Source organism: Carassius auratus, chromosome 16 (genome assembly GCF_003368295.1).
Source record: "Carassius auratus strain Wakin chromosome 16, ASM336829v1, whole genome shotgun sequence".
Taxonomy (NCBI): domain Eukaryota; kingdom Metazoa; phylum Chordata; class Actinopteri; order Cypriniformes; family Cyprinidae; genus Carassius; species Carassius auratus.
Window position 1 is genome coordinate 9,325,187 of NC_039258.1, and position 12,746 is coordinate 9,337,932.

The window sequence follows — 12,746 nt, forward strand, 5'->3', positions numbered from 1 at the left end:
TATTTTCCTACCGATAACATATCCAAACTTAATTTTTGATTAGTATGCATTACTAAGGACTTCATTTGGACAACTTTAAAGGTGATTTTCTCATTATTTAGATTTTTTTGCACCCTCAGAATCCAGATTTTCAAATAGCTAGTTGCATCTCGGCCAGATATTGTCCAATCCTAACAAACCATAGGCCTACATCATTGGAAAGCATATTTAATATAAGTTGACCCTTATGACTGGTTTTGTGTTCCAGGGTCAAATTTCTCGATAATAAATGACGTTCTTTAAAAAAAGGTAAAACATATGAATTATTAAAATCAGTTATTATTATTTGTGTTTTGGAAAGAGTTTGTTTCGTTAATTTAATAACGCGGGATGACGTATGTTAGCACTCCACTTCCCACAATGCATTGTGCAGGGTGAAGCGGATGTTTATATTCCGCATGAAGAGTGAAGAATGAGCGAGCAATGACAGCAGCAGTTAGAGATGGATCGAGAACACAGAACACACTCAGCACAACACTCCAACACACCATCGCATCCGTAAGTTTTCATTGTTTTTAAGTCCGTCAGCGCGGTGTGGCATGACAGCCTGCGTTCTTATATAACTTAGGCGATTCATAACCCAGCCTAATGAACTTGTAGCTCAGCTCGCTAACAGTTCCTCTTCTCTGGTTACTTTTTTAACGTTTCGATCACATAGGATGCCACATATGGCTAAAATCAATCGATTTGGTGGTGATATACGTAGCTAGTAGCCATCAGCAACTGCTTTCAGTCTAACATTAAAGGGATAGTTCACCCGAAAATTCAAATTTTGTGTTTATTAGAAGGAAGTGTGGTTTGAAACAATATATATATATATATATATATATATATATATATATATATATATATATATATATAAATATATATATATTTATATATATATGCATGTGTATGTATGTATGTGTATATATATATATGCATGTGTATGTGTGTTTTAAATATAGGTTTTTGAGTGAACTATTTATTGTATTTGGTACTTTGCCATGTGATTGAATGGATTTCACTGTTTTATTTATTTATTTATTCATGAATCATTATTTGGACAGTAATAGTAGTATTTGACAGCATGATGTCTGTATCTAAAACCACTAGAATATGTTGTGGAAGTAACCGAAATAGATATTAACTAAAGAGAGAAAAAATAATAATATGAATCTCTCTCAAAAGGGGACCTTCCTTGACAGGAAGTTTGCTTTTAGACTTTATGGTTTATGTCAGTAATTACATTGTTCAGGGAAGTTATGCAATACAGTTTATGATATATATATATGTAACATATTAGAAGATGGAGCTTGCCTGGTTATTTGGATTCGATGAATATTCTTGGCAACAAGCGAATTAAACTGTAAGAAAAGAGAACCAACTGTCTTCAGAAATGTTTCGATGACATTTTTATCTGATAAAGTAGCGTTCATGAACTGAGCTGATTTGATTACGATACTGGGGAAACCGCTATGTTTTATCATTCTATTAGCGCCTCCTGCTGGCAGAAAATGAAGTTGCATTTTCAATAAGCCTGTCTCCTGCAATATTTCCAATATTTTCTTAGTTTTTTGAACAGTAAGATTTTTTTAAAGCTATTTATTTTATTTTTTTTGATGAATAGGAAGATCAGGTATGCTTAAAATTGGTGATGATAAAGGCATTTATAATGTTACAAAATATTTCTATTTCAGATAAATAGTGTTCATATTGATATCGAAATTATATCGTATCAACTGAAATTAAGATATATATCATGATATAAATTTGTCCAGCCCTATGTGAAAACAAGTCAATCAACATAACATGCACAGAAAAACACGTACAAATGGATGTGCAGGTGTTAGTTTTCTATTAGTGGTCTCTTCTACAGTTTTTAATATTTTGAATTAGCTTTTATTTTTTTATTTTTTGCTTTAATCTTAATTTAAGTTTTAGTAATTTTGTAATGTGCTTTTGACTTTTTTTATTATTGTTATTATTTTTATTTATTTTTGTATGTTTGTTTAATATTATTTTCAGTTAGCAATGTTTGTGCTTCAGATTAATCAAACTTACTTATTTACCAAGGCAACATTTGTAATTTTCATTTAGTTTAGGTTTAATATATATATTAAATTAAATTTATTTTGTTTTGTTTTAATCAACATAAAAACTGTTTTAGTAGTTTTAGTTATAAAATTATAACCTTGCTCTCAATGCATTTATCTGTATTTGTTTTTCTGAGAGTTTACTTTTAATTAACCCAACCTTTATGAATTGCTTTATGAATAATATACACAAATTAATTTAACTTGTATTTCATGAATGAAGCCCCAAAAATGATATTTTATTTTACTTTATATTTCAGGGTTCTCACAACATTTTGTGTGTGTGTGTGTGTGTCTCTATAACCCACAGGTCATGCATGCTGCTTGGCCTATAGCCTGCACTGTTTAGAGCCTATCGCGCTACAGCGCAGGGAAGAGAAAGGGCTGTGCTTCCTGACACAAACCCTGTCCTGCTGCTCCATGTTTCCTATGCTAACCCTTCTGAGCATGTTTTACTATATCTGTCTACGGCGGCGCTCCAGGAGCGGGACACGGAGCGAGGCGTTGGGCAGCCGGCGGGCAGTGGAGATGGGCCAGCGTTCGGCAATGCCTGTCACCGTTGAGGTCGAACAGTATGGCAAAGAGGTTCTGGACTTCAGTTCTCACTACGGCAGTGAGAACAGCATGTCCTATACCATGTGGAATCTGGCAGGAGTGCCTAACGTCTATCCCAGCTCTGGAGACTTCACCCAGACGGCTGTGTTCCGCATTTACGGAAGCTGGTGGGAGCAGTGCACCAGCTCCACACCACGATTCCGTCGTATGCCACCCAGTTTCCACAGCCAGGACTACCTGGAACTGGCTTTCGAGGAGCCCGTCTATCCCACAGCTGTGGAGGTGCTGGAGACCTACCACCCTGGGGCCATTGTCAAGATCCTAGCTTGCTCGCTCAACCCTTTCTCCCAGAACCCTCCAGCTGAAGTGAGGTAAAATTTTAGGTGTGAGCTAATGTTCTGTTTGTAATCAAAAGGTTGTAGGTTCTAATCCCACAAAATGTGATCCATGGCATTTATCTCCAGGTTGCCCTGCCAGTTTTTTTAAGATGGAGAATTCATCTCTCATATCTTTATTTTTATTATTAGGCTATGTAGTCCATTTATTAGTTATTAAAAGCTTAACAATGTACAGTATCCTAAATGAACAGTCCCAATCCAATAAAGCTTGTCCAGATATATTTCACTTATTCAATGTTAATGTGTTTTTTTTATTTTAATAAAAATTTATTAATTCACTGACAATAAAATGTAATTCTTTAACTAAGCAATTTAACAACTAATATTACTAAAATAGTATAATATATATATATTAATTGTGCTTAATCACATCCCAAAAATGTTTTTGTTTAAATATGTGTGTACTGTGTATATGTATATATAAAAGGCACACACATACAACATATATATTTTTAAATATTTACTTGTATTTACGTGCATATATTTATATTCATATAAATTCTATCATATATAAATATATTTAATATATATACGTAATATATTTTTCTTAAATATATACATGCATGTGTGTGTATTTTTATGTATACATAATAAATAATACACACACATTATGTAAACAAAAATATTTTTTGGAAGTGGTTAATTGTGATTTGACAGCACTAATATACATATTTATAATACATAAAATGTGTGTGTTTTATTTAGCTAATAAAACATTAAAATTGACTATAGTTTAAATAAATTATTTTACTGAGCAGTTTAAACCAAATTCATAGTCCTGGCCGGTTACATACTTTTTCAGCATATTTTTAAATGTTATCATGAACTGCACCAAACTGCAACCAAATTTCAGGTTTCAAGATGTATTACAATATTTAGTAAAGAATCATGATTGAATAACAATATCACAGATACTTCAGAGCTGGATGCCATTGTTTTGAGGATTGTCATGTTATTTTTTGCAGGTGGGAGGTTCTTTGGGCCGGCAAGCCCAACAAAGCTCTGACCACTCAAGCTCGCCAGTTCTCCCCCAGCATCAAGCAGATCAATTTTGCCACCAACCTGCTGCGTCTGGAAGTGAACTGCTCTCTTTTGGAATACTACACAGAGCTGGATGCTGTGATCCTGCGAGGCGTTCGGGAAAGACCCATTCTGGCCCTCTATAAGATCCCTGTCATCGACATCAGTGATCTGAGTGACAGTGAAGAAGAGATCAGCGATGCAGGAGGCCTCTGCTGCAGGTCGGGTGGAGAAAACAGGCACAATCTGGGAAACGGTTACTTTGATAGGCTCCCTTATGAGGTTAGCGATGGAGACTCTCACTGTAATTACTAATGATGCCTGTGAGTTTCGGAATGTAGTTTGTGTCATCAGTGTGTTTAATAAACAGTGTGTATGCCAAGTAACAGAGATTGTTTTCAAGAACTGTTGATAACAACACATGTTGGACCACAGAGTGTTGAAATCTTCTACGTACCAGACACATATTGAAAAGAAATAGTTGAGATGTAGTCTAGTTCCTCAAGCACTGACTTGTGTGGTTGCAGTAGGTCATTTTCAGATAATTAGAGACCATTTTATCATAATTGAAAAATACCTTTCCCATTCGTAATCCCTTATTACCTCCACACAGCTCAGATCTCCTGTCCAAACCACTGCCAACTTTAGTCTCGTTACAGCAAAAGTGAAACATAATCTGGCCATTATCTGCTAACTGATATCCAGCATCACACTCATGCTATTGTTTGCTTTTTCCAACAGTGCACATAGTAAAAACATAATCAGTTCCTCCACAAACTGTCTTGAGAGTAATTTTAGTATCTCTGTCTTTGCAAGAAACTATTTTGATGCACAAGAAGAACATTTGGCACGCTGTGTTTTGGTGTGAAAGTCACTGTTTGTTTGTGTCACTGTAGCTAATCCAACTGATCGTGAGTCACCTGCCGGTTCCGGATCTGTGCCGATTGGCTCAGAGCTGCAAGCTTTTTCATAAACACTGCTGTGACCCGTTGCAGTACATTCAGCTCAGCCTGCAGCCATACTGGGCCCAGCTCACAGACGCCTCTCTGATCCACCTGCAGAGCCGCTGCACCCTCCTGCAGAGACTAAACATGTCCTGGACAGGCAACCGTGGAGCCGTGACGGCCGCTGGTTTCTGCAGGTAATGGCAAGAGTCTCTGATCCAGATATTTAAAATATTTCATCTACCAAATGGATAGTAATAGTCGCTCCATCTCTGTCTTTTTTCCTCGAGCTTTATGAAGGCCTGTGGGGTGAGTCTGGTGTGTTTGGAGCTGTCGTGCTGTCATTTCCTGACTGAAGTGTGTTTAGAAGTGATCGCCCAGACGTGTCCGTGCCTCCAGGAGCTCAATTTGGCTTCCTGTGACCGTCTGCAACCTCAGGCCTTCAATCACATCGCCAAACTTGCTAATCTACGAAGGCTCGTGCTGTACCGCACCAAAGTTGAGGTTAGAGCAAGAATAAAAACCATCTGGGGTGCACTTCATTATACAAAGCTATTAATTTGATTTGAATTTGCATATTTTCTAACTTTAATTTTTTAAGTGGTTTTTACAATTTTCTGCATGCACTGTATCAAGCTCCTAGATCATTTCATTTTCAAAACTGTTTTGTGGAGTTTTTGTGTACTTGGTTTTTTGCAAAGACGTTTCATCAACTAAACAACCTGAATATCAAACAATCGTAGAGTCCATTGAACATCCTGTATTGTACTTCTGTCCCTCACAGCCTCGTTTTCATTCCCATCAAAAATTAAATATGGTACTACCCTGACATTGGTCAATAAGCAGCTGAACAGAAAGCAATAGTAGAAAGGCAAGTCAGCAAATCATCTTGGCTTAAAATTTGCTAACAAGACTACTTATTTTTTAACAAATTTTTGCCACACTGGTTAAAAAAAACTTTTTAATTTACATTAAAGGAATATTTCACCCAAAAATGTTGGAAAGCAGTGGGGGGCCGATAGCCGATATAATTTATATATATATATATATATATATATATATATATATATATATATATATATATATATATATATATATATATATATATATATATAATTATATATATATAATTATATATATATATATATATATATATATATAATTATATATATATATATATATATATATATATAATTATATATATATAATTATATATATAATTATTATTATTTATTTTTTTTGAGAATATTTAAGAAATTTGCAATCATTTGTCAATGGATTAAAAAAATAAATGTGTAAAATAAACATACTTTAGATGACAAAGTATTTTTCACAAATAAATATTTAATAGAAATATAATTAAAAAGGAAGCAAACACTGTAAACAACAGGGCACTTAGTATTCTGGAAAGTTTGTGTGCATTGGGAATCATATTTTTCAAATAAAGCCAGAGTAACCCTCATTTTACATACAGCACACAGTGAAAATTACATGAATATGACAGTGGGCGAATGCATAAAGTGCAGAATAATTTGAAATCACGAGTTAAAGTTTAAAGCATTCAATTCACATGGACCAACCGTCACACAGAGAACACTTCATGCTGGACACACACGACTAAGTTTGAGAATAAGGTTTGTGAAATTAGATGTTCAGTAGTCATTCAAAGATTTGTTTAAATTATATAAATTAATATTTGCTTAATGCTGACGGCAAAAGAGAAAGTATTATAATGTTTGCCTTTCTATTATGAATAATATAAAAACAATTGTAATAATACTTTCTATATACATTAATTCCTTTCCTGTTTAACTGTTCTGTCTGATTATTAGACGGACTTCTATCCGTGTTAGACAGAACTGTTAACAACAACAGTAAACAAGACGGCGAATGTCTCAGCGCCATCAAAATAAAAGTCCCACCCTCGAACACATCGGCCAAGCAGGAAAACTTATTGGCTGATGTTTGAAAAAAAGGCAAATATCGGCGGATATATATACGTTGGCGATATATCGCTCGACCACTAGAAACTTCTGTCATTTATTATATTAATTACCAATAAATTCTTTGTTTATCTTGAGACACATTCTAATAATGACATTGTTAATGACATGTTGATGCCTGATGAAGATCTTACAATTGAAACGTTGCTATTAAAGTATTTATTTTGAATGTTTTGCAAGTTGATAGTGTACAGGATTTTCTTGTTTTCTCATATTTTGACTATATCAGTCTTTTTTCCTATGCACCTATCTATGACCTAGAGGTGTGCGATGCTAATTGATCAATATTGACATTGTTAAAACAGCCCCTGACATCAGTGGTTCAACCGTAATTTTATGAAGCTATGAGAATACTTTTTGCCCACAAAGAAACTGAAAGAATGAATTCTTTAACAATTTCTTCTCTTCAGTATCGATCTTTGATGCATGTTCACAGCAGAACTACAACATATGCATGTGGTGCTGCTGAAGCAGGAGCTGCCGTTCTGACAGAACACTGATGCGCTGCGCCTTGTTTGCAAAGAGAGGAATGTACACATGCATCGTGGTCTTAAAAATTCTACGAATTTAAATGGAAGACAAAAAATTATTTGATAAAGTCATTATTTTAGCTTTCTTTGCACACAGAAAGTATTCTTGTAGCTTCATGAAATTACGTTTGAACCACTGATGTCACCACTGATGAGCTATTTTAACAATGTCCTTACTACCTTTCTGGGCCTTAAATGTGTCAGTTCCGTTGCTGAATATGCAGGTTCAGAAAGCTCTCGGATTTCATTAAAACAATCTTAATTTGTGTTCCGAAAATTAATGTCATATGGGTTTGGAACTGCATGAAGGGTAAGTTATTAGTGACAGAAGTTTCATATTTGGGTGAACTATCCCTTTTTTTTTTTAACAGTGTGGTAAAATGTCGCAAAAGTTTCTTTGTCTAGTTAGAAAGTTTTAGCAGCTAAAAGTTAGTCAGCCAAATGATTTGCTTTCCACAGTACAACACACAAGAAAACAGAAACCCTTCTCAGTTCCATACAGATTAGATGAGCATTGTGGTTTTTGTACCTCTTTGTACACTTCATTACTTGTGTAATATCTGGATTGTGCGATGTTCACTGTATTTCCTGCATCCCGTCTTTGTGACTGTATTCATGATTAAAACAAAAGATTTGGATGGGGTAATGAAGGTTTTTTAACATCAAAGCTGAAATTGCTAATTACTGATCCATGAAATGTTGTGTTCACCCAAAAGTTGCATCACCTTTGTTTATTGTTTATACTACATCATTAAAAAGGCAAGTTAACTTGGGAGTTGAAGAAGAAAACATGCTTATGCCAAGCTATTTTAAGCTGTTATAGTTACCTGTCCTTCTAATTCTATAACATCAGGCCGTGTAAGTCTGGCATACTTTAAATCAGTTCTACATGCTGGTACTGGCCCAAGTGTGCCACTTATCTAGAGTCGTCCCGTCCCTCTGTGTGCGGTTGACTGTGAATCAGCATTTGTAGTTGTATTGGTGCCTCTTCCAACAGGTATAATGTTTCTGTAGAGATGGCGACTGCACATAAACATACACATGAACACAAAAGCAGCAGACTGTCTGTAGCAAACCCACCTTTCTGTCCCCATCACCTAATGGTGTAAATAACTATGGAAATATACACAAAACGAACTGCATCTCCGATGTGAGCGTCCACCATGTGCGCCAGACCGTGAGGTCATATAATAGTTTTATTGTAATACATCTATTTAGAAGAATATTGAATAGCAGTGTTAAATATGTTGTCAACTTTGATTTGTGATATCAAATGTTCGTCTCATTTTGACTCCACTGGCATCTGAATAGAATATTGTTATTCTCTCATTAGTGTTATGTGTTTTTTCTGTTTTTTCCTCTTTTTTTTTTTTTCTTTACACATGCAGCAATCCGCCATATTGAGCATCCTCACATTCTGCCCAGAGCTCAAACACCTCAACCTGGGAAGCTGCGTCATGGTGAGTCCACTGGTCAGTTTGTGGCTAAATCCCAGTTCACGGATTATAATGGGATTTATTAAAAACAGTGGCCGGCATAAAAAAGGCTTTAGAAAGTAATGTTTAGTATTATGAGAATAAGTTCTATTTTTTAAAGAGTGGGTGCGACTATGTTTAACTTCGTTAAATGTGCATGGCTTCCTGTGTTAGTCATTTCAGACTGTTATGCTGCTTTATATTGTGAAATATTGTGAAATACACATCATATTTAGTCAAGTTTTTGTTATTCTAGATTTTTTTTCCTGTAACGGCTTACGTCTTGCAGAAAAATAGCTTGTATCTGCTGTAAAAAAAAATAAGGTGTATTTTCTCCATGTATTCTCAGTATTTTATGACTTTAACTTCATAATTTGACTTTACACTTGTCATTTGACTGAATTTTCTAAATATTATTGGTAACACTTTAGTATAGTGACCAATTCTCTCTGTAGTTGTTTATTAGCATGCGTACCATTATTTTATTGGCTGTTTATTAGAACGTATAAAGCACCTATTTTGCATGACCGTATTCTATATCCCTAATACTACCCAATCCCTAAACTTAACATCTACCTTACTAACTATTAATAAGCAGCAAAGTAGGAGTTTATTGAGGGTAAAGTTATTGTTTTTTTTTAATCTTTTAAATTTTTTTATCTATTTAAATGTATTGGTTGTTGCAAAAGATTTTCTGGGCATCATGCATGTTTATTGGGATATTATTGCCCATAACCCCTGATAGACAAGATTAGTTGCATCAGAGTGCAATTTTATGATGTTATACACTCTGAAAAATAAAGGTTCCAAAAGAGCGTTTTTGCAACATGCCCTAAAAGAACCATTTTCTTAAAAGTATCTTTTTTTAGTATATAGAACATAAAATAAATAATAATAATTCAATAAATCCCATTCCATTTTCTTCTTATTTATTTATTTATTTTTTCATTCCAAAGTGGCCTAATTAATTAGAATTTGCCCTTCTTTTTGTATTTGGGATGTATATGCAAATCGTTTTGTACCTTTTTAGCTACAGGAATATTGTCTGGTGTGGTTGTTTGTCTTCATAACCTCATAGAATGGCTCAGAGACAGTCAGTTATCAATAAGTGCTTCACTGTAGCTTCATGGTGATTTCATCACAGATTGAGGACTATGATGTGGTGGCAAGCATGTTGAGCGCACGCTGCCGTTCTCTGCGCTCCCTCGACCTGTGGCGCTGCAGGAACCTAAGCGAGCGCGGTCTGGCAGAGCTGGTTTCGGGCTGCAGGCTCCTGGAAGAGCTGGACCTGGGTTGGTGCTCCACGCTTCAGAGCAGCTCCGGTTGCTTCCAGCACTTGGCCCGCAGTTTGCCCCGCCTACGCAAGCTCTTCCTCACCGCCAACCGCACCGTGTGTGACTCTGACCTGGAGGAGCTGGCCGCTAACTGCAGCGCTCTGGAGCACCTTGATATACTGGGTGAGTTTTTACTTCAAATTCAAACCGGTATTTCATTCTTCTGTGAAAGATTTTTTTTGGGGGGGAAATATTTCAGTGATTTTGCCTGCAGACGGAAAGCTAAAAACAAAACAACAATTCTTGAATATACATGATCATTTAGAAGTTTGGGGTTGATTTATTTATTTATTTTAGTTGTCTTATGCTCACCAAGGCTGGATTTGTTTGATAAAAATACAGCAAAACAGGAAATTTGTGAAATAATATTACAATTTGAAATAGATTTTTTCTATTTTAATGTATTTTAAAATGTCATTTATTCCTGTGATGAATTTCCAGCAGCCATTACTCAAGTCTTCAGTGTCACATGGTCCTTCAGAAATCATTCTAATATGCTGATTTGGTGCTCAAGAAACATTTCTTGTTTTTAGAAATGTTGAAAACCGTTGCGCTGCTTAATATTTTTCTGCCATTTGTTTGGAATAAAAATATTTGTAACATTAAACTATCTCTTTTAATCAATTTAATGTATCGTTGCAGAATTCTTTATAAAAAAAAAATAATAAAAATTAGGGGAACTCTCTTCGTTGCTGTTTTTCAGGCACACGGATGGTGAGCCCTGCCTCTCTGCGGAAGTTACTGAAGTCTTGTCCTCAGCTGAAGCTGTTGGACGTGTCCTTCTGCTCGCAGGTCGACTCTCGCTTCGTCCAGGAGCTCAGTGGCCTTTTCCCCAATGTGTCCATCAAGAAGAGTTTCACTCAGTAAAACTCGGTGGGTCCTGAGCAGGAGCAGCTTTACGGGACGGTCTTTAAGACCGCAGGGAAAAGGGTGGCACATGGTGCTGTGAACTTACTGCCTTGAACTGCACAGAGCTGTGAACTGCCGGTTCAAAGATGTTATAGATGTTTCACTCATTCTCAGCTTGAATGGTCTCACTAAGTATTGAATCTCACACATTTCATCAGACCTCAGTTTTTGATCTTAATCTCAGGGTTTTATTTTTGTCTTCAGAGATAGACGTTTGCAGTATGCTGTACTTCAGCCGAATGGTTTTGTTTTAAACGTACTAATTCAAGTGTTTCAGTACCAATGTTTTATTTGCTTTGTTAAATGTTGTCAAATCAATGTTAAATATTGTGAAACATTGTACTATGATTATTTATTGATTGATTATAAATTCAGGGCCACATTGACTTGAATTGTGGGCACAGAAATCTTTTGTCGCAATACCTTGTTTGTGTGAAAATTTTGCCCATATCTCCTGTCAATCCTGTTATGCACATGTATGTACACAATAGGGCAAATACCAAAATATAAGCTTTTTTTCTCTATTGCAAAACTTGACATTTCTTTTTACACAGGTGCATGCTAACCAGTAGATGACATATCCTTGTGCCTTAGTTTTAAAGAAAGAAGTACTCTGTTTGTGTGCTGGTCATCTATATTGTGCTATGCTAAATTTTTATTTGCCAAAATCACCCTAAACCAAAGAGTTTATCTTTTTTATTAATACACTTTCATTTTGAAAAAGACAGATGGCAATGTACTGTATTTTCTTTAAATGTGTACAATTATTTAATTGAAATGAAGGATTAAGAATAATTGTTTATTGCTTTTGGTAAAAGTTTTTTAAGTGCCATGCATGTTAAAAAAAAAAAAAAAAAAAGGTTTTCAATTTGACTTACCTGTGCTTTACTAGCGGTATAATAAGCACACCCTGTAAACAAACTCTACAGTTACTTCAAAGCACTCCTAACACTAAATAGATTGTCTTTATGTTCAGTTGTACAGTAGCTACAGTGAATGTCTTGTCATTTTGGATATTGTATTAAATTTGTGCTGTTTGGAAGCAGGAGGCTTTTAGCATCATGCCAGATCTGAGAGTGACAGTCGAGGTCTTGGTTCAATAAAGTGAGGCTTAATATTTTGTGTGTTCGACTTTTTTTGTGATTTTAAGATTATAATAGAATTTATATTATTATTAGTGCTAAATCACACAGATTATGTTTGGCATGTAGTTGATCTATATTAGTGAGATTCAATAATTTGGTCAAGCTGAAAGTCAAAAACTTCCCTGGTCTTAATCCCTCTGAGCTTAACGGTGTATTAATAATGCATCTGGCAGTGACAGTCTCATCGGACTAACAGTGATGTAATGAATTGCTTATGTCTACTTTAATGATGGACCGAGGAGCTCTAATGTGCCCTGAGGACCTGGAGGGATGCAGTTAATTAGATGAAACGATTTCTTGATTTCTATACAACTATTGC

The 12,746-nt window shown here is 35.3% G+C and overlaps 1 protein-coding gene across 2 annotated transcripts; it reads left to right on the plus strand.

Annotated features, from left to right (window-relative positions):
- The first annotated feature begins 373 nt into the window (after positions 1 to 373).
- LOC113116031 (F-box/LRR-repeat protein 4-like) lies at positions 374 to 12,399 on the plus strand. 2 transcript variants are annotated; one of them, XM_026283858.1, is made up of 8 exons: positions 374 to 537; positions 2,597 to 3,040; positions 4,033 to 4,369; positions 4,984 to 5,228; positions 5,322 to 5,535; positions 8,953 to 9,024; positions 10,184 to 10,496; positions 11,077 to 12,399. In XM_026283858.1, the coding sequence occupies exons 1-8, from the start codon at positions 482 to 484 to the stop codon at positions 11,238 to 11,240; spliced, it is 1,845 nt and encodes a 614-aa protein (XP_026139643.1). In that variant the 5' UTR covers positions 374 to 481; the 3' UTR covers positions 11,241 to 12,399. The 2 variants fall into 2 exon arrangements, with proteins under 2 accessions (XP_026139643.1, XP_026139642.1); XM_026283857.1 differs by having other exon boundaries at positions 416 to 537; positions 2,425 to 3,040.
- The last annotated feature ends 347 nt before the right edge of the window (positions 12,400 to 12,746 follow it).